General features: G+C 41.4%; 1 protein-coding gene across 1 annotated transcript in view; it reads right to left on the bottom strand.

Moving 5' to 3' along the window:
• The window catches only part of LOC117501062 (peroxidasin homolog), a 187,364-nt gene that overhangs the window by 45,304 nt on the left and 118,976 nt on the right, over positions 1 to 23,084 (bottom strand). The window contains exon 15 of the mRNA XM_034159863.1: positions 2,914 to 3,071. Within this exon, the coding sequence (XP_034015754.1) occupies positions 2,914 to 3,071 (158 nt within the window). The remainder of the gene's footprint in view (positions 1 to 2,913; positions 3,072 to 23,084) is intronic.

The raw sequence follows: 23,084 nt of genomic DNA, 5'->3' as shown, positions 1-23,084 counted from the left end.
CAATTAGCTAAACTGCAGGATTGTCTTACAGACATAAAGACATGGATGACCTCTAATTTCCTGCTTTTAAACTCAGATAAAACTGAAGTTATTGTACTTGGCCCCACAAATCTTAGAAACATGGTGTCTAACCAGATCCTTACTCTGGATGGCATTACCCTGACCTCTAGTAATACTGTGAGAAATCTTGGAGTCATTTTTGATCAGGATATGTCATTCAAAGCGCATATTAAACAAATATGTAGGACTGCTTTTTTGCATTTACGCAATATCTCTAAAATCAGAAAGGTCTTGTCTCAGAGTGATGCTGAAAAACTAATTCATGCATTTATTTCCTCTAGGCTGGACTATTGTAATTCATTATTATCAGGTTGTCCTAAAAGTTCCCTAAAAAGCCTTCAGTTAATTCAAAATGCTGCAGCTAGAGTACTGACGGGGACTAGAAGGAGAGAGCATATCTCACCCATATTGGCCTCTCTTCATTGGCTTCCTGTTAATTCTAGAATAGAATTTAAAATTCTTCTTCTTACTTATAAGGTTTTGAATAATCAGGTCCCATCTTATCTTAGGGACCTCGTAGTACCATATCACCCCAATAGAGCGCTTCGCTCTCAGACTGCAGGCTTACTTGTAGTTCCTAGGGTTTGTAAGAGTAGAATGGGAGGCAGAGCCTTCAGCTTTCAGGCTCCTCTCCTGTGGAACCAGCTCCCAATTCAGATCAGGGAGACAGACACCCTCTCTACTTTTAAGATTAGGCTTAAAACTTTCCTTTTTGCTAAAGCTTATAGTTAGGGCTGGATCAGGTGACCCTGAACCATCCCTTAGTTATGCTGCTATAGACGTAGACTGCTGGGGGTTCCCATGATGCACTGTTTCTTTCTCTTTTTGCTCTGTATGCACCACTCTGCATTTAATCATTAGTGATCGATCTCTGCTCCCCTCCACAGCATGTCTTTTTCCTGGTTCTCTCCCTCAGCCCCAACCAGTCCCAGCAGAAGACTGCCCCTCCCTGAGCCTGGTTCTGCTGGAGGTTTCTTCCTGTTAAAAGGGAGTTTTTCCTTTCCACTGTAGCCAAGTGCTTGCTCACAGGGGGTCGTTTTGACCGTTGGGGTTTTACATAATTATTGTATGGCCTTGCCTTACAATATAAAGCGCCTTGGGGCAACTGTTTGTTGTGATTTGGCGCTATATAAAAAAATTGATTGATTGAATTGATTGATTGACTGTGTTACATGTACAGAGGCAAGATGACAAAAATTGTCACTTTACAAAAACATATGGACCTGGCTGTATCTGAACACAGATGTTGAAATTTGCAGATAGAAATAACTGCATTATGCACTGCAAGGAGTAGAGCGCAAGCTACAATAAAAAATAAATATATATCATCACCTTCCTAAAATAATGGCCTAAGTTATGACTTAAGCCATTATTTTAGTAAGGTGACGATATTTGACCATGGAAGTGGCAGTGAGAGAAGTCTCAGGAGTGTCCAACTCACAGTTTGCAGTTTCCCCATTCAGAACTGGATGCTACCCAGAACAGTCACAGTCTGATGTGTTGGCCCTCGAACAGCTCCACTGGAGCTGTTTGGCATGCCTGGCATTTCCCAAGGGATCTTCATGGGTGCCAGTAAGGGTGCACCAAATACACTTCATTCATGAGTCAATACCAGTCAAAGGTTTTCCATTCTATTAAATGGGAAAATGCATCCAAACGTTTGACTGTTACTTCACGTCAGGAAATGTAAGAAATGGCTTTGACAAACAACTGAAGTTCACCGAAAACAACATAAGATGTCATTCTCATTCAAATGCCTGAGCCCCTCTGAATCGTTTCCTTCCACTACTCAGTTGTTCCACAGATTATATTGCAGTCACTGAAATACAGCATAATTAACAGCAAATACATGCCAGTGGACCCACCCTGGAACACCAGTAAAACACAGAGCAGACTCCTGTGGGACTCCTGAGGTTATTCGCAGACACACACAGCAAGGTCAGCTTAGGCTTGTACCCTTGCCTTTTATGCACTGAAATTCCTATTCCACAGGGCGCCATTCTGCTATGATTGTCTACGATCCAAAAAGTGCGAAAACGAGATGAAACGGCTTAATCTGGCTTGCCTCCAAACAGGCTGTCTTACAAAATGCAGGCCTGGCAACTGTGGCTGGCTTATAAAGTGCAGACCTGGCAACCCACCTGAAAACAAAAGTAAGGAGCCCTCGGCCAGAAATGCAACAAACGCTGCTTCGGATTGAATTTTTTTTACCACAATAGAGCACGATCAAACAAGTTTAAATCTGTACTCACTAGGAATACCCTGTTTAAAGATGCTTGATCATGACTGAAGCTGGTAAGACTACGAACACCCGGAAGTTACCAAGCACCAGTGACAATTTTGCCAATCGGGATGAAGTTTTTGTACTCATTTCCATTCCAATAACTTTCCATTCATGAAAGAGAAGTTAAGCCACAGCGAGGACTTATCAAGTCCTCCTCCCTACCCCCAAGTAACCACTCTTTTGACACAAAGTCCTTCCAGCAGTACCCAAGGATCCTATAAAGACACCTGGTGCCAAACACATCCAGTCACTATCTTCAGTCACTGGTTAACATCAAAGTCTCACAACAATGACGTAAGACAGGAACAACTCAGACCCTAATGACTTGGACCTTCATTCTCCTGCCAAGATAAGGAACCACAGATTACCCCATGTGAATGTTTTTCTGTATGAACACAGAACATATATATATATGTTATATACATATATACATATGTATATATATAACATATATACACTTAACTCTTAAAAGATGTGTTGAATGGTTGAAATAACAAAGATAGTCCTCGATTTCTTAACAGCACCTGTTTGTTTCATCAGTGTACAAAGTGCGAGTTTATCAGGCTCACCCGTGCCGTTGGTGTCCACCATGAGACCCTGGTTGACATGGTTCTGGATCAGAAGCAGAGTCTGCTCGAAGATCTCCCCAGCACGGGCCTGCTCCACTGTGTAGGGGTCACGTGGGTAGCGGAAAAGAGCAAGCAACTCGCCTGGGGTGCGGGGCTGACTGAAGGGATGAGGGGTGGGGAGACAAGGGGGAGACAGGGAGAGAAAGAAAACGTGATGATCGTTTAATGAGAGGAACGATGAATTCATATGTTGAGGAAGGAAAGAAACAACAGTTGAGAGAAGGCAAGAAAGAGAGCTCCTTTTTAAGTATCATGTTCACATAACATTCTTGTTTTAAAGTCGACTTTTAGTGGGGGGCAGGAAAAGCAGACACAGGCCTCGTGATGTCTAACAAATGTTCTCCAGATTCTTATTCCTCAGCAGCTACAGCAGGTGAGAGAGTTCAAGCAAGGATTCTACAAAGTCTTCAGCATGCACACACACATCAGTCATTTCACCAACGAGTTGGACACACTCCGCCGCTGCTGGTTCTGTGTGTACGCCTGCTGTCGATGATTTCACTCCCTCCTCACCACTGCATGGCTTCACCATCACCTCAAGCTACATTTTACAACATGGGGCTGTTTCAGCTTGATGTTGGACTTGAAGGTGTGGAAAACAAAAGGGCACGTGCCAAAGCTGCAGGTGCAGAATATTACACAGAATTTTAAAAACAGGTCGAATTTTATAGGCATGCCTGGATGATGAGTCAGCCAACTCAAGCAAAACATTGTGTGCAGCATGAGGTAAGACACGTTTTGGACTGAAGCTCCCCCCCCAGCCATTGCCCTGATGAACACAGCGAGACCCTACAGGTGGGCAGATTCAACGCCAAGAAAACACTGGAATCGTAAGTGTGAAAATGTCTGCAACAGGCACTAATGTGGCAGTGTTGGAGGTAGTCAACTATTACCATATTTTCCCGTGTATAACCCCACAGTCACATGACCTACAAATGATGGCAACGCGTAGTTGGCTTGATGGGTGTTCCCGGGGCCTGCCCACTACATCTCTGTAAGATGTCTTGTAAATCACGTCACAGGTGTTATATGGTTTCAGATTTGGTTTTACATTTAGAAGTGTTTATTTCTTGCTAACATTTACAAAATATATGAGAAACGTGTTGTGCTGTGTTGGCGCATATTCCGCCATCTTGGATTATTTTGCTCCTCCCGACACTCGGGAGGAGCTCGGGGGCGAGCCGCTGCTCCTCCACGTCAAAGAGGGCCAGCTGAGGTATCTTTTCTGGATGCCCCCTGGACGCCTTGCTGGAGAGGTGTTCCGGGTACCTCCCATCGGGAGGAGGCCCCGGGGAAGACCCAGATCACGCTGGAGGGACTACGTCTCTCAGCTGGCTTGGGAATGCCTCGGGGTTCCCCCGGAGGTGCTGGGGAAGGTGTGTGTGGATCGGGAGGTCTGGGCGGCTTTGCTTGAGCTGCTGCCCCCGCGACCCGACCTAGGATAAGCGGAAGAAAATGGATGATGGATGGATGGATGGATTATTTTGTTAAAGCCAACATCCAGCTGATGTTACACTGCCTGTTCACTCTGACTGGCAGTCGCCATGTGGTGTCGCTAAGTATTTGCACAAAATAGATTTTCAAGTCTATTTTGTCTATTTCTATTCTATTCTATTTCTTTCTATTTATTAAGTCTATTTCACTGATTCCATCTGCTCAAAGTGATGTTAATCAGTGAAATCACCTGGTGGAGTGGGTGGTTGCAAAGAAAACCAGCACCCTCTCTGTCCTTTCTGGAACAAGTTGAATTCCCCTGGTATAGACTGTGACTGACCCTCTTGATTCCTCTTTGTGTATTGAACCATCTTGGACTAGTGACACAAGCAGGTCGATGGAAATATTCCAAACAGTGCTATGAACCAAACTTTGGACCTTTGACAAGGACAGCAAATTCTCCCAAAGTCCTTCCAATGTGACGCAGAATCATGAGGCTACACACCATAATCTTGATTGCTGCAAAAGTCCTTGATACAAGTGCAACAAAAAAACGTTACAGATCATTGCTAAAATTCAGAGGTGGGTCGTTTGAAAAGTTCTGCCTCCAATGTGGTTATTTTATCAACAAGCAACATAATGAAGTACAATCTGTACAAGAATATTCCTGTTTTTATTGACTATTGCCACACCAAATGGCTTTCACCTGTAATTTCAGGCTTGTGCAGAATCACCTTCAACTTAAAACGTGCACAGTAGTTGTCAAAAGGTGGCAACATACATGGACGTGAGTTTGAAACTGTGCCGTTACTGATGTTCTCATGATGTAAGGACATTCTTGATGAATGTCCACAGCTGCACAAGCCGTGGACATTCATCAAGGAATGAGTGTTGTCGATGATGAGGCCTGTGTGGATATCAGTACAGTCAGGAGGTGGGCAAGGAGTTTGACGAGCAAAAATCCAGCCACGACCAGACTGCATGACCAGGCCAGTAACAACCACAGGTGCACAGCATCAAATGCTGGTAGAAGAGTTGCAACCGATAGGTAACACGTACAAAAAAACAATTAGTTGACAAACACAGGATGCATTTCAATGACCCAAAACCACACCTGCCAATCAATCTGGATCTCATGCCAGCCAACGGATTCCTTTTTCCCAAAGAGCACCTGAAGGTACACAGTTACATTAATGCACCGGTCTTGAGAGAAGAGACCCGAGTTCTTCACTGATGGGATGCAAAAACCTGTCCGGGGTTTGCGTAAGTGTGTGGAAACAGAAGGTGACAACATGGAAAACTACTGCCAGTGTCTCACAGAGAACGAGCCAAGCTTTAAGCTTGTTATTGAAATAATTACACAGGAGGCAGAACATTTCAGTTGACCCTTGCGCTTCTCCACCATACAGAGGACAATGGAACAAGATGGTACAACACTACATCAAGCCAATAAATACACACTACCATGTCTCTCTTCCAGGTACTAACCAGGCGCCTCTCTGCTTAGCTTCTGAGATCTGGCAGGATCAGGCTTACACAGAGCAGACTGGTTGCAAAGTACACAAAATACTTGTAAAATAGTAACACACATCATTTTCACTAATTTCTGCTGCCAAAATTGTGCACACTAAGTTTGGTTTCGAGTGCTTATTTTCTGGCCAGGTGATGTCAAGGAGCTTGACTGGTGCTCTGTATTTTCACGTCTCATCAAACTGCCTTGGGTCCAAATTGGCACCCACCGACCCAGACCAATGGTCCAGCCCCTTCTTCTAAATATAATCCCTGTCTGCTGCTGCCAGGTGATATATGGTTGGCCCCTCTCGCTCATCCTGGCACCAAGGACTACAATAATGAAACTCCTGCATGCTGAATCATACTCGGGAAAATGTATCATGTCTGTACTGTCAGAACTGATGGTCCCTTGCAATGCAAACAGTACGTGTTCTTCTGAAGGTCATCTGAAGAAACAGCTCACTTGAAACAAAGTCATTCCAGCAGTACCCAAAGACTATTTAGACATACAAAGTAACTAGGATCAGGTCAGAAAACCAGTCCATCCTCACCTCTCAAAGGTTACCATCGATCACAGCCTGGGGAAACATGAGCATCTGTCACAGCCATTTCAGGGGTACCTAAAGATCCTCTGAAGAGACCTAGTACCAAAGATGTCTAGTTGTTGCCTTAGGTCACTGGTCTCAGAAGTCTCACAATCATACAAGAAGACAGGATCACCAGGAACTTAAAGACTTGGACCTTCATTCTCCTGCAAAGATATCTGCAATGCCAAACACTTCTGTCTAGCAACCTTGTGACTCCAAAGCTTGATCTAAAAGGCAAAAGATCCAGAGACATGAATGCCACTGACAAGGTAAGTGAATAACAGTTTGACACTTTCACCATGTAGTCATGCACTTCTGATGCCTGAGCCCAGAATATTATCAAAAGCCTGGATCTTTGCCCTGATCTAAGACAGTCACAAACCCTGACTCCAGCACACAGTGCCTCAGCCTCACCTGGCTGCAGGAGGTAGATGGTTGCTTTCCTGAGGTGGGGATAGAAAGGTTATCCAACTGAGTGGCTGCCATGCAGGACCCAAAATGGTTCCGTAGTGTGGTATATATATATATATATATATATATATATATATATATATATATACATATATACATAAACATTAAAGGAGTTGAGGATGAAGTGTCGCCATCTCTTCCCTGTGCACCTGTGATCCCTCTCGCCCAAGTCCCGCCGTTAAAGTGCATGCACAGACAAGCTGGTTGAAAGTCCACAAGCTCCAGAAAATAATGAGTATTCCCAACTTTTTCAGAGTGTCTGATCTGCAGGACAACTTATCTGAATGAATTCTGATCAATGCGTAGGACAAATGCATTTATCTCGAAAGAGTTACAAATAAAATCATTATTGCTACCTCCACACTAGACAATGTAGACTTCCTCATCTCTTGTTTAAAAAAAGACAAAAAAATTGAAGTTATAAACTCAGATCAGTTTTACTTTGAATGATTTTGAAAAAAAAAGTTATTTTTATTCAGTGATATGGCCTATATTGCAATTTAATGCAACAATTTAGCATTTTAAATATTACAATTATTTCTAAAAATGTAAAGAAAAGTAGTATTTGTCTTTTTCTTCATCTCCCCCCCCCCTCCTTTTTTTTTTTTTTTTGCTGATCTGATCCATGTCCTAAAAACTGGATCAGATCCAAACAGTCTTTTGCGATTCGTGATACCTGAAACAATTACAGTGACACACTCTGAGCTTTTGGACAAATATGTTCTGCCAATTCATTCAGATTTTTAAATATCTTAAAAAACATTGTGTCGTCAGTCAAACAGGAGCCTGTTCCATAAACTCATTATTATTAAGTCAGAGCTGGAAATCCCCTCATCTTCATATGGGTTGACTCTTCTCATTTTTGTGTGCATTTTCTTTCTCTGTGTGTGTTAATGTGCAGAAGTGCTTCACGCCCTGTTTTGTCCATGCCCCTGCAGGAAGTGTGCATGTGTGTGCTTGCCAAGAAAAACACAAAAGGCAACTGCATCATTAAACAGGATATGAGCTGAAAACCCCTCTACACCTTCCCGTGTATCTTACAAGATTGCAAATGGGATTTCTTTGTGCAATGGATTTGGTTCTAAATCTAAATCTGCTCAAGACCTTATATCATGTGCAATGTTATGACCAAGATGACCGTGTTTTATTTATCACCAATGTTCTCATGTTGATGTGAACCTGTCCTTTATGACATGCTGCTGCCTTTCTTGGCCAAAAGAGGTTCCTTCCTTGCAAAAGATGTTTTGATCTCAATGGAATTTCTACCTGGTTCATTCTTTTTAAAAAGCTCTAATCATGTTGAAATAGCATACACGCTGTAAATCAGGAAAAAGATTATTACAATTATTATTATTATGTCAGAAATGCTTGTATGAACTCAGTGACTGTATATATCAAATGATTTTGCAGTTAGATATGGTGACTTTACTCAAAGAAACCACACTGCACTGGGTATTCTGCAAACAGAAGTAATCCCAATATGTTGCTAAACATACAGTAGTGTTCACAATAATAGTAGTGCTATGTGACTAAAAAGATTAGATTTCTTATTGTTACATGGGAAACAAGGTACCAGTAGATTCAATAGATTCTCACAAATCCAACAAGACCAAGCATTCATGATATGCACACTCTTAAGGCTATGAAATTGGGCTATTAGTAAAAAAAAGTAGAAAAGGGTGTGTTCACAATAATAGTAGTGTGGCATTCAGTCAGTGAGTTTGTCAATTTTGTGGAACAAACAGGTGTGAATCAGGTGTCCCCTTTGTAAGGATGAAGACAGCACCTGTTGAACATGCTTTTCTCTTTGAAAGCCTGAGGAAAATGGGACGTTCAAGACATTGTTCAGAAGAACAGCGTAGTTTGATTAAAAAGTTGATTGGAGAGGGGAAAACTTATACGCAGGTGCAAAAAATTATAGGCTGTTCATCTACAATGATCTCCAATGCTTTAAAGTGGACAAAAAAAAACCAGAGACGCATGGAAGAAAACGGAAAACAACCATCAAAATGGATAGAAGAATAACCAGAATGGCAAAGGCTCACCCATTGATCAGCTCCAGGATGATCAAAGACAGTCTGGAGTTACCTGTAAGTGCTGTGACAGTTAGAAGACGCCTGTGTGAAGCTAATTTATTTGCAAGAATCCCCCGCAAAGTCCCTCTGTTAAATAAAAGACATGTGCAGAAGAGTTTCTGTGTAGGCTCTCAGTTGTGTCCAGGTGGTTTCCATAGTAGTGAAGCTTGAATCTTCGACTGGACTGGGTTGCTTGACGTGAGGACGTTTCGCTTCAAATCGCAGAAGCTTCCTCAGCTAAAATTCTTCCTCTGGTAGTCTGACTTCTGTCTTGACTCTTGTAGAGAATGCTATTCTTCTCTACAGGTATTTGCATCCTATCTATTCTTGCTCTGATAGTCTGACTTCTGTCAGACTATCAGAGCAAGAATTTTAGCTGAGGAAGCTTCTGTGATTTGAAGCGAAACGTCCTCACGTCAAGCAACCCAGTCCAGTTGAAGATTCAAGCTTCTCTACTATATGCAGAAGAGGTTACAATTTGCCAAGGAACACATCAACTGGCCTAAAGAGAAATGGAGGAATATTTTGTGGACTGATGAGAGTAAAACTGTTCTTTTTGGGTCCAAGGGCCGCAGACAGTTTGTGAGACAACCCCCAAACTCTGGATTCAAGCCACAGTTCACAGTGAAGACAGTGAAGCATGGTGGTGCAAGCATCATGATATGGGCATGTTTCTCCTACTATGGTGTTGGGCCTATATATCGCATACCAGGTATCATGGATCAGTTTCAATATGTCAAAATACTTGAAGAGGTCATGTTGCCTTATGCTGAAGAGGACTTGCCCTTGAAATGGGTGTTTCAACAAGACAATGACCCAAAGCACACTAGTAAACATGCAAAATCTTGGTTCCACACCAACAAAATTAATGCCTCGCAGATCAAATCAAAATCAAATCAATTTTATTTATATAGCGCCAAATCACAACAAACAGTTGCCCCAAGGCGCTTTATATTGTAAGGCAAAGCCATACAATAATTACTGAAAAACCCCAACGGTCAAAACGACCCCCTGTGAGCAAGCACTTGGTGACAGTGGGAAGGAAAAACTCCCTTTTAACAGGAAGAAACCTCCAGCAGAACCAGGCTCAGGGAGGGGCAGTCTCCTGCTGGGACTGGTTGGGGCTGAGGGAGAGAACCAGGAAAAAGACATGCTGTGGAGGGGAGCAGAGATCGATCACTAATGATTAAATGCAGAGTGATGCATACAGAGCAAAAAGAGAAAGAAACACTCAGTGCAACATGGGAACCCCCCAGCAGTCTAAGTCTATAGCAGCATAACTAAGGGATGGTTCAGGGTCACCTGATCCAGCACTAACTATAAGCTTTAGCAAAAAGGAAAGTTTTAAGCCTAATCTTAAAAGTAGAGAGGGTGTCTGTCTCCCTGATCTGAATTGGGAGCTGGTTCCACAGGAGAGGAGCCTGAAAGCTGAAGGCTCTGCCTCCCATTCTACTCTTACAAACCCTAGGAACTACAAGTAAGCCTGCAGTCTGAGAGCGAAGCGCTCTATTGGGGTGATATGGTACTACGAGGTCCCTAAGATAAGATGGGGCCTGATTATTCAAAACCTTATAAGTAAGAAGAAGAATTTTAAATTCTATTCTAGAATTAACAGGAAGCCAATGAAGAGAGGCCAATATGGGTGAGATATGCTCTCTCCTTCTAGTCCCTGTCAGCACTCTAGCTGCAGATGTGAAGAAATCATGAAAAACTGTGGTTATACAACTAAATACTAGTTTAGTGATTCACAGGATTGATAAAAAAGCAGCTCAGTGACTGAACGCCACACTACTATTATTGTGAACACACCCTTTTCTACTTTTTTTTACTAATAGCCCAATTTCATAGCCTTAAGAGTGTGCATATCATGAATGCTTGGTCTTGTTGGATTTGTGAGAATCTACTGAATCTACTGGTACCTTGTTTCCCATGTAACAATAAGAAATATACTCAAAACCTGGATTAATCTTTTTAGTCACATAGCACTACTATGTATTATTCTGAACACTACTGTATGAAGGTTCATTCCATCAAACAACCACAAGAAGTCTGAATGACATCAGGAGGAGGCTGATGGAAGTGGACGGGGTTTGTCAGGCCACAGCTGCTGTTTTTGAAAGTGGTAGTGAATGTGAACGCATGAAACAGTTTGACTAGCTGACCTTGGAGCTGTAAATACAAATGAAACTGATGAATGAACCAATTAAAGCAGCTGATGTAATTAATGAGCTGTCTCTAAGAAAATCATGCAGAAAAAGAAGTTGGCTGAATGACCATCACCGATTTCCATGAAACTTTCCAGAAGTGAAGAACAAGCATAAAAACTTGGACCCATAACATTTTTTTTCACTCCATAAAGCATTCTGAACAACTTTAGACAATTTTTAAAATGATCCACTTTTGGCCATGCTTGCCGTCTCTACACTGAAATATAGAGTGAAAAAGCTGATTTTGAAAGTGAATGTTCTCAATTCTCGACACCTGTATTGCTATTCCCTGTGTACCAGAATTTAGGAAATATATTTTTCTAAATGTTTTTAGTGTCTGTAGTGTGGCATATTGCAGTGTAAATTAGCAAAGTGAGCGTTTCTGAGGGAATGTCAAATTCCCTAGTTACTGTCTTTAAACACACAGGGCATGACCATCGAATCAGAGGTTGCAAAGATAAAATAATTCCAAAGCTAATTTAACATGTTACATAACCTTTGAATGTCTATTTTGAATTTCTTTGTTTTACCAAAGATAGCTATGACAAAATATGTCAGCTAAGTAGGGAGGTGCCAGCCCATGAACAATGTTATTAGTGGAGCAGCATAGCAAAACAATTGTGCATTCTGTAGTAAAAACATCAAATTTGGCATAGATATTCTAAATGAACTAATGTTTATTTCCAGATATGGAGCCATCCTGGAGCTGACCTCTAATGAGCTACAGGGGTCAATAAAGAATTACACAGGGGTCAAAATTTTAAAAAGCTCGAATCATACAGAAAACTATACCACAATATTTGTCTGAGCATAACGATTCCAAAAAGGTATAGTTTGGACTAACTATGACTGAATGTTCTGGAGTTATGGGGTACAAACAGCAACAATGGTGACAAAGGTCTGTTTCAGTTTGTATAGAGGTCAAAAGTTAAACTTCCTTAATTTTGGTAAAAAAGTGATGCAAATTATTGGTTGAGCTAATAGGATTAATAAATGAAATAGTTTTGACTGTGTTGAATGCTTGGTCTCCAAAGTAAAGGTCAAACAAGGGCAACATCCACTGGATTCTATGACTGTATGTGTTATCCCATAACATGATAACCAAGCATGGCAGATGGTGCAAGCTATTCCAACTATTCTGTGTCAAGAGTACAGTAGCTATCATAGATGAGGTCCAGGAAACTGACATGGAGGCTGCCGTGGACTTACATGACAGAGCTCAAGCGAAGGGCTCTCTCTTCAGAGCCGAATAATTGGTGTGTGTATTGTGTATACAGACATGTCTGATCATTTGTTGCCATCCTACCATCTACAGGGTAAAGCAATGTACTAAAGAATGACCTAAACTGATCCAAATGTTGGTGCTGAATGATACTAACCTCTCATACTGCACTTTAAGATATGTCACATGTGTAATTAAGAATATTGCAGTGTTACCCGAGGCCAAGACCTTGTATCTGGGGGTTTGTCTGAATTTGTGCTTGTGCTGAGTATTTTTAATTTGGAATTGTCAATGCCACTGAATTTACAGTGAGAATTCTTGAGATGTATAGCCTGGTAAAGACTGAGGAAATCATTATTCATGAGTGGACTTTGTTCAAGAGGTTGACAAAATTTGGGACTGAGAGGTCACATTGTTCTTGTCTTGTTCATATGACCATATTTGTGTGTGGCTTAGACAACCATTTCTTTGTACAGAGCACCAATAGCTACCTATCAAAAACATCCATCCATCCACCCATCCATCCATCCATCCATTTTCTTCCGCTTTATCCGGAGTCGGGTCGCGGGGGCAGCAGCTCAAGCAAAGCCGCCCAGACCTCCCGATCCACACACACCTCCCCCAGCTCCTCCGGGGGAACCCCAAGGCGTTCCCAAGCCAGCCGAGAGATGTAGTCCCTCCAGCGTGTCCCGGGTCTTCCCCGGGGCCTCCTCCCAGTGGGACGTGCCCGGAACACCTCTCCAGCGAGGCGTCCAGGGGGCATCCGGAAAAGATGCCCGAGCCACCTCAACTGACTACTTTCAACGTGGAGGAGCAGCGGCTCGACTCCAAGCTCCTCCCGAGTGATCGAGCTCCTCACCCTATCTCTTTTTTTTTTTTTCTTCTTTATTAGAAGACAAAGACAACATGACAACATAAAACAAAACAGGCATTAACGAGCACTGGCAACAACGGTAATATAAAGAAATAAATGCATGAGGATAATAACCATATAACATAAAACAATACAGACATGATACACAAGGAGGTATATATACATATGCATACATACATACCCCCCCCCCACACACACACACATATACGAATATATATATATATATATATATATATATATATATATATACACATATGTACATGTATACATATACATATACACATACATACATACCCACATGCACACATGTCTACAAAACACATATCTGTGTATATTAATAGCAATAATCATAACAACATCAATCCATACCACAGCAACAACAACAATGATTAAACAACCTTTCAAAATAGTGTGACATTGATTATTGCGCTGTATCTGACCTATTCTTTTTTTTTTTTTTGTCTGTGTGTGGGTCTCATCTTGTATGGTGCATTAAAAACACACAGAAATGGACAGGATCCTTGAATGTGCAGTGTTTTATTTTTAATTATCTTTAATGTATATATATTAAATATATATATTAATTCAACCTGTCCTTGTGTTGTTGTCACTATTAGTATTTCATGCAGCCGTTAATCATATAAGTAATCGTAAAATCTCATACATACATATACACATACACACACATATCATGTCATATATCATATGAAAACAATTATTATAATAATATCAATAATTATTATATTACAATCAATAATGAATACATAAATAGCCTAATTTTTTTTAAATTGTATATATATATATATATATATATATATATATATATATATATATATATATATATATATATATATATATATATATACGCATACACCCAAACATATATACATATAGACATACACACATATATCATGTCATATATCATATAAAAATAATTATAATAATATCAATAATTATTATATTATTATTATCAATAATGAATATATAAATAGCCTAAAATTAAAAAAAAAAGATATACATATGTATATACATACACATACACACACACACATACAACTGGTGTGAGGTTATGAGAGAAAAGTTATTAATATTGACCAGATGCCAGTGGGCTCTGTGAGGGGGGTAGAGGTGAGTGTGCTGTCAAGAGTGACGTGGTTTTGATTTTTTTTTCCTCTCTCTCTCTTCCTTCCCCTCCCTTTTTTTCCTTTTTCTTTTCCTTTCTCTTCCCCTCTCATTTCCTTCCCTTTCCCTTTCCTTTCTCCTTCTCCCTCCTTCCTTTTCTTTCTTCTTCCCTCCTCCCCGAAAGGAAACTAAAACAATACCAGGTCAGTTAATGTTGAGTGGGAGGGTTGGGATTCTGCTGAGTCGTAGGGAGGTGAAGAATATTGCATTGTGATGAAATCTGTGAGAAGATTTCTCCAATAATTGATGTTTATACGGTTTTGTGTTTTCCAATTCATGAGGTTAGTTTTCTTGGCGATGGTTAGAGCTATGAGAACCAGTTTGAAATCTATAGTTTTTTTGGTAATAACTGAAGTGTCCCCTAGCAAGCAGAGTGCAGGAGATAATGGGATGTGGCAGTCCAGCAAGGATGAAAGTGCCTGTGTAACCTGTTCCCAGAAGTGTCTGATGAGGGTGCAGTGCCATGTCGCATGAATGTATGTGTCTGTGCAGTTCTCTGTGCAGTGCATGCAAATTTCTGATGTGAGTCCCATTTTTGATAACCTTTCCCCTGTGTAATGTGTTCTGTGCAATGTTTTGTATTGTATCAATTGTAAATTTGCATTATTAGTCATAAAATAAATATTTTTACAGATTTGATTCCAAAAGTTGGCATTGGGAGAAATTGACAAGTCATTTTCCCATTTGGATGTCGGCAGAGATATTTCTTGAAGAGGTTTTAAAATAATTTTGTATATTTTGGAGAGTAATTTTTTGGATGAAGATAGATTAATTAATTGTGATATTACAGGTGATAGTTGTAGATTTGATGATCTGAAATGTATTTTTGTTTGTAGAATTGATTTTAATTGCAGGTATTTCAGGAACTGATTGTTCCCGATGCCAAACCTCTGGATCAGGAGTAGAAGTTGTAAAAGTTCATTGGAATTGAAGGTATGGTTAATGTGAGTGATACCCTTTTCAGTCCACGTGTTAAAGTTAAGTGATTTTTTATTATTTACAAAGTCCGGGTTATTCCACAGTGGAGTGAATTTAGATGGGGCAAGAGTGGAATTAGTGATTTGGTGGAATTTCCACCAGGCTGTCAGGGTGGAGGCTATTGCGACCGCGTTGAAACATGAATGGTGTTTAATGGACTTTGTAATAAAAGGAATGTATGATATGTTTATGTCTTTGCACAGAGTTTGTTCCAAGTCTAGCCAGATGATATCAGATTGGGTAGGGTGTGTCCATTTATATATGTATTGTAGCTGGTTTGCCAGGGAGTATAATTGAAAGTTTGGTGCTTCTAGACCTCCTTGAAATTTATTTTTTTGCAGAGTAGTTTTATTCTTGGTTTGTTTTTCCAATAGAAATGGGAAATGATTGAATCTAATTTTTTGAACCAGGTGGGTTTGGGATGGATTGGAATCATTGAAAATAAATAGTTTAATTTAGGTAATATATTCATTTTTACAACTGCTATTCTGCCAATTATGGTAAGTGGTAAGTTATGCCAGCGGAGTAAGTCATCTTCTATTGTTGTCAGTAATGGTGTAAAGTTGAGAGCGCTCAGCTCTGACAGCCTGGAGGATATCTTCACTCCTAGATAAGTGATGTGATCTGTGCATAAGGGAATGGGTGACTGCTGGATTACCACATCCCGATAACTGTTAAGTGGGAGAATGGATGATTTATTCCAGTTTCTTGCATAATCAGAGATTTGGGAAAATGACTGAATTGTTGTAATTACTTCTTGCTGACAGATTTGTGTATTTTGAATGAAAAGTAAAATATCATCTGCATATAATGATATTTTATGACTTTGGGTTGTTTCAATACCTTTGATGAGTGGGTTCTGATGGATTGCTGCTGCCAGGGGCTCAATAAAGATGTTAAATAATGATGGAGAGAGTGGACATCCCTGCCTAGTCCCCCTGTGCAATGTGAAACGTTGTGATGTTAGTCCATTAGTAGTGACTGTGGCTGATGGTGATGTGTAGAAAATCTTGATCCAATTCATAAATGAGTCCCCAAAGCCAAACCTTTGCAGCGTAGTGAGTAAAAAATTCCAGTTAACCCTGTCAAATGCCTTTTCAGCATCTAGGCTAACTATGAGTGTGTCTTTTTGTTGTACTGATGAGTAATGCATTAGGTTGTAAAATATGCGGGTATTGCTGGATGATTGTCTTCCTTTGATAAAGCCTGTTTGGTCAGGGTGAATAATATATGGTATGACTTTTTCAATTCTGAGGGCTAGAGCTTTACTGATGATTTTGAGATCTACATTGATGAGTGAAATTGGGCGATAATTTGATGCCAGGGTGGGGTCTTTATTGGGTTTGGGGAGAAGTGATATAAGAGCTGTGTTCATGTGTGTTGGGAATTTGAGATTTTGTTTTATTTCGTCTATTGTTCTCATAAATAATGGAGATAAGATTGACCAAAAGTGTTTGTAGAACTCAGCAGGGAAGCCATCAGGTCCTGGTGCTTTATTGCTGGGCATTAAGTTAAGAGCGGAGTAAAGTTCTTTTTCTGAAACTGATAATTCTAATGCATTTGTTTGTTCTATGTTAAGCTTTGGTAAATGAATGTTGTTGAGAAATTGATTTATGTCTTCTTGACTTGGGTTCAAATCAGAGGAGTACAAATTTGTGTAATAGTCTTGGAATATTTTATTTATTTCTTGTGGAGCACTGGTTGGCTCCCCTGCTGAGCTCATGATGGAATTTATTGTTGTTTTTTCTTTATTTCTTTTTATTTGGTTTGCTAGGTATTTGCCGGATTTATTGCTATGGTGGAATGATTCTTGTCTCAGTCTATGAATAAGGAATAGATTTTGTTTGTTAATTATTTCATTTAGCAAAAGTTTATTTTTTCTGAGTTCTCGGTGTATAATTTCAGTTGGTTTTGTTGCATTAATTGTCTCCAATTCTTTAATTTTCATTTCTAGCTGTTTGTTTTTCCTTTTCTACTTTCTTTTTATAGGCAGAGAATGATATTATTTTACCTCGCAGAACGGCTTTCCAAGTTTCCCAGAGTATTGTTGGTGAAGACTTTGGGGAGTCATTTATTTCAAGGAAGGATGTCCACTCTCTCTTAAAGTAACTGTCGAACTCTGAGTCCTGTAAAAGAGATGTGTTAAAATGCCATCTGCTAGAGCATTTCTGAAAAGCAGGCAAGTTCCAAGTGAATGTTACAGGGGAGTGGTCACTGATGGTGATTGGATATATTTGAGATTCGGAAATATTGGGTATGATTGAGTTGCTTGTTAAAAATAAATCAATACAAGAGTAAGATTGGTGAACTGATGAAAAAAATGTATATTCACGGGCATTTGGGTGTTGAAGCCTCCAACCATCACCAAGACCAAAATCACTCATGAACTGGTGTATGGTTATAGTAGAATGCCAAGGTTTATTTGAGGTTTTTGATCTGTCTATTGATGGGTTAATGACTGTATTGAAGTCAACTCCCACAATTACTGGGCAGTGAGAATAATTAGAAATAGATGAAAACAAATTATGAAAGAAGGAAGGATCATCGGAATTCGGACCATAAATGTTGACAATTGTGATTGGGTTATTGTTAATGGAAATGTTGATGATAATAAAACGCCCTTCTGGATCTGTAATTGTTGTGTTAAGACTAAAATGAATTTTTTATTTAGTAGGATACATACTCCTCTTTGTTTTGAATTATATGGAGAAGAAAAGGAATTGGTAAATTGTGAGTTTTTTAAACTATGTTGATTTGAATGGGTGAGGTGTGTTTCTTGTAAGAGACAGATGTCTGCATGAATGCTGTATAAATAATTTAGAACTTTAATTTTCTTTGCCAGAGAGCCAACCCCCCGAATGTTCCATGTTACAAATTTAAGGTGCAGAATTTGTTATTTTTATGGTAATCTGGAATGCTATGTGTGTGTGAATGCAAGCGTGTGTGTAAGAGTGAGACTGTGATGTATGTGCACGTGTGGTTTGGAGCGCAATAAATGTTGAGAAGGGGAGAAAAGGGAGAAAAAAAATGGAGACATCCACAGACATACAACAACAAAAATAACATAAACAAACAAGCGAAACGACATAAGCGAGCAATGAGATACGTGCATGGTATATACAGTGTGATAAGCGCGGTGCAAATAGATTTAGCTTCTGGGTAGAAAGAGTACGAAAGAAAACACAGGTGGTAATGTATTGTTAGTAAAGCCAGGGTGTAATGTTTTTGTCTCTAAACAGTTGTCCATCAATGTACAATTTGTCAACTGTGATGACTGCTTTTTTACCTTGCTTCATCATGTCCTTGCGTATGGGAAATCACTGCTTGCGTCTGCGAATGATCTCTTGCGGGTATTGGTCATTAAGTCCGTAATGGGTCCCTTTCAGCTGTCTGCCTTGCCTTTGGACTAATTCTTTTTGTTTGAAATGTTCAAACTTCACGATAATGGGCCGGGGTCGGGTGGAGTTGGGGAGCTTGCATCCTAAACGGTGCACACGGTGGAAAGTGATGTTGTTGACAGTATCTAGTGGGAGTTTGAGTTTTTTAATCATGAAGTCTTTTACCAGTTTTTCGGGGTCGTCGATGTGTGGGTCCTGAATGCCCATGAAAATCAAGTTGTCCCTCATACTGCGTGCTTGTAGATCCAGGCCAGTTTCATTCATAGTTTTATTTTCGGTCGTGAGAGTGGCGAGCTTGGTTAAAACAGTGGAGAGTTGGTTTGTGAGCGAGGTGACGGTGTTTTGTAGTGATGCATTTTCCTTAGTGAGAGATTCGATTTGATGTTGACTGTATTCTAAACTGCGGCGAAGTTCTTTGAACTCTTTATGCAGGAGTTCAATCAGCGCGACTCGAGTCCAGAGAAGATAATCACTCCTTTATAGATAGTAAAAGGTTCGTCATTTCTGGGCTGTCCAATGGTTTAGCAGGAGAACACTGAGGTGAAAGATCAGATAATGATGAAGCGGATTCTACCGTGCGTGGTTTTTTAGCCTTTTGAGTACGTCCCATGATGCAGAGTTTGTTGAAATATTCGTCAATGTAATCCTCCAGGTGCTCTAGTCCTGTATTGTAATCCAGATTGTGTAAAATGGCACAGAATCGGATGAAAAGAAGAGAATAAGAACTTGATGGGAGAAAAAAAGTTTGTTGCTGTTTAGCTAGCAGCAGCGCGCCGCTCGTTGTTTAGCTAGCAGCAGTGCTGTTTCATTTCAGCGCCGAAACACCTCGTTTCTGCTTCAAACTGCACTCCAGTAATCATCTATCTCAACTCATCTCGGCCGCTTGTACTCGTGATCTCGTTCTTTCGGTCATGAGCCAAATCTCATGACCATAGGTGAGGATCGGAACGTAGATCGATCGGCAAATCGAGAGCTTTGTCCCCCTACTCAGCTCTCTCTTCACCACGACGGTCCGATACAGCGACCGCATCACTGCAGACGCTGCACCGATCCGTCTATCGATCTCACGCTCCATCCGTCCCTCACTCATGAACAAGACCCCGAGATACTTAAACTCCTCCACTTGAGGCAAGGACACTCCACCGACCTGAAGAGGGCAAAGCACCTTTTTCCGGTCGAGAACCATGGCCTCGGATTTGGAGGTACTGATTTTCATCCCAGACACTTCACACTCGGCTGCAAACTGCCCCAGTGCACGCTGAAGGTCCTGATTTGACGAAGCCAACAGAACCACATCGTCCGCAAACAGCAGAGACGAGATTCTGTGGTTCCCAAACCAGACCCCCTCTACACCCTGGCTGCGCCTAGAAATTCTGTCCATAAAAATAATGAACAGAACCGGTGACAAAGGGCAGCCCTGGCGCGGCCAACGTGCACTGGAAACAGGTTTGACTTACTACCGGCAATGCAAACCAAGCTCCTGCTGCGGTCGTACAGGGACCGGATAGCCCTTAGCAAAGGACCCCAGACCCCGTACTCCCGGAGCACTCCCCACAGGGTGCCCCGAGGGACACAGTCGAACGCCTTCTCCAGATCCACAAAACACATGTGGACTGGTTGGGCAAACTCCCATGAACCCTCGAGCACCCGATGGAGTGTGTAGAGCTGGTCCAGTGTGCCGCGAACAGGACGAAAACCACACTGCTCCTCCTGAATCCGAGGTTCGACCATCGGTCGAATTCTCCTCTCCAGTACTCTGGAATAGACCTTACCGAGGAGGCTGAGGAGTGTGATCCCCCTATAGTTGGAACACACCCTCCGGTCCCAGTCCAACATCTGCACACCACTCGGGTTCAGATCGGGCAGGCCGTGCTTCCCGATCACCCCCCTCCAGGTCTCACTGTCGCTGCCCACGTGGGCGTTGAAATCCCCCAGGAGAACAATGGAGTCCCCAGTCAGAGCGCTATCTAGCACCCCTCCCAGGGACTCCAGGAAGGTCGGGTACTCTGCACTGCTGCTCGGCCCGTAGGCCGAGACAACGGTGAGAGACCTGTCCCCGACCCGAAGGCGTAGGGACGCGACCCTCTCGTTCACCGGAGTGAACTCCAACACTTGGCGACTGAGCTGGGGAGCAATAAGCAATGCGACCCCAGCTCTCCGCCTCTCCCCGTGGGCGACGCCAGAAAAATGAAGCATCCAGCCCCTCTCCAGGAGTTGGGTACCAGAGCCCAAGCTGTGCGTGGAGGTGAGCCCGACTATCTCTAGTCGGTATCTCTCAACCTCCCGCACAAGCTCAGGCTCCTTCCCCCCTAGCAAGGTGACATTCCACGTCCCAACAGCCAGGGGCTGTGAGCATGGACCAGGCCGCCGGGCCACCCGCCCTCGACCGCCACCCAATCCTCTCTGCACCCGACCCCCATGGCCCCCTCTGCAGGTGGTGAACCCACAGGAGGGTCGGGCCCACGTCACTCTTTCGGGCTGAGCCCGGCCGGGCCCCATGGGCTAAGGCCCGACCACCAGGCGCTCGCGCGTGAGCCCCAACCCCAGGCCTGGCTCCAGGGTGGGATCCTGGCTCCGCCATACCGGGTGATGTCTCAGTCCTTGATCTTTTACCGGTCATGGAGGTTCTGAACTGCCCTTAGTCTGACCCGTCACCTAGGACCTGTTTCCCTTGGGAGACCCTACAGGGAGCACAAAGCTCCCGACAACATAGCTCCTAGGATCATCCGGGTATGCAAACTCCCCCACCACGATAAGGTGGCAGCTAGAGGGGGAGCTATCAAAAACAAAAAGGGACATATATCAGTACAAATACAATTTCTAGTTAATTTGCAGTCTTTGGTTTCATACATATATGTCATTACCTTGGCAAGCTGACACACAATCTATACTAGCTTTTTAAGTTTTAAGAGAAAAATTATCCTTGCACAACAGTATATACATATAATAGGAGACTATGAATGTAAACTTCTACTTTTACATTTTTGAGTTTGTAATCTTTGCATATCATGGTATGAGTGCAGAAAATACCTCTTTGTATTAAATGTATTGGTATAAAAAAAATTAAAATTTATTGGTATTAAAAAAATTAACACGTTTTCAACTTCTGTGTTTAGAATGCTTGATTTGATAACCTCACGGAATGTGAAGATACTTAAAAATGTGCATGTTAGGAATTAATTTTATGCTAACAATGTGTTCTATCAATTGATGTAGTCAGAAACTAAATTTTATCATTTCAGGTGCTAAAATGTTCTTTTAAGGACAAAAGATATGTGAAAAATTGTAAAAGTTGTAAAATTTCAGAATGACCTTGACCTTTATCAATGACCTTGACCTCTAATCACCAAAATAACCATATAAATCGATTCTGCGTACTGGAAAAGGTAGGAAAGGACATCTTATTTGCTGAAATAAGCAGAAAATTGACTGGTTTATGAGAAATTTCAAATTTCCCGCTCACCCAGATTTGGTCCTGAAAATGCTCACCTATAGGATTCAAAAAGTGTCAATTCCAGAAATATAAGGAAATATGCCACAGAATGAACAGTGGTTTTTGAAGGTCACTGGCACCCCATATGAGGAATCACACTGAGTTTTTCTATCTACTCGTCAAGAATTGAGAATGGATATGTCAAAGTTGGCCATTTTTACTATATTTTTAATGTAACACAATCTGAGACTATTTTGACATCAAATTTTGAGCTGACCAAAATTCAAGTAAAATTTTGCCTGAACTAACTTCGCCATTCCTAATCAATCTACTTGAAGGGTATATGGTGAAAATTTCATCAAAATCGGAGTCGGTCATTCAGCCACCTCCACATGATTTTCTCTGAGACAACTCGTTAAGAGAAAACCTTTGAACAGCAGGTTTTTTAATACAATAATATGGAATACTAAGAAATCAGGTAATGTTCCTTGTGTAATTTTGTTAAAGTTTTTTGGACAAGTATACATTTTTAGAAAGCTTATGAAATGAGGAATCCAAAAAACAATGTTCTATTTCATTCCTCCTGACCGCCAGAGGGCGGTGCTTTAGCACCTGGATAACTACATGTGCGCAGCACAGAGGTCGAGAATATATACCAACAAAGTCACGCCATTGGATGTGACCTGGGTGACGTCACTGGTTGTCTTTATATACCAGACGAACCCAGCGATTGTTTCT

The sequence above is a fragment of the Thalassophryne amazonica genome, chromosome 19, assembly GCF_902500255.1.
Source record: "Thalassophryne amazonica chromosome 19, fThaAma1.1, whole genome shotgun sequence".
In the NCBI taxonomy this organism is placed as follows: domain Eukaryota; kingdom Metazoa; phylum Chordata; class Actinopteri; order Batrachoidiformes; family Batrachoididae; genus Thalassophryne; species Thalassophryne amazonica.
This window is presented reverse-complemented; position numbering and strand designations above follow the sequence as displayed.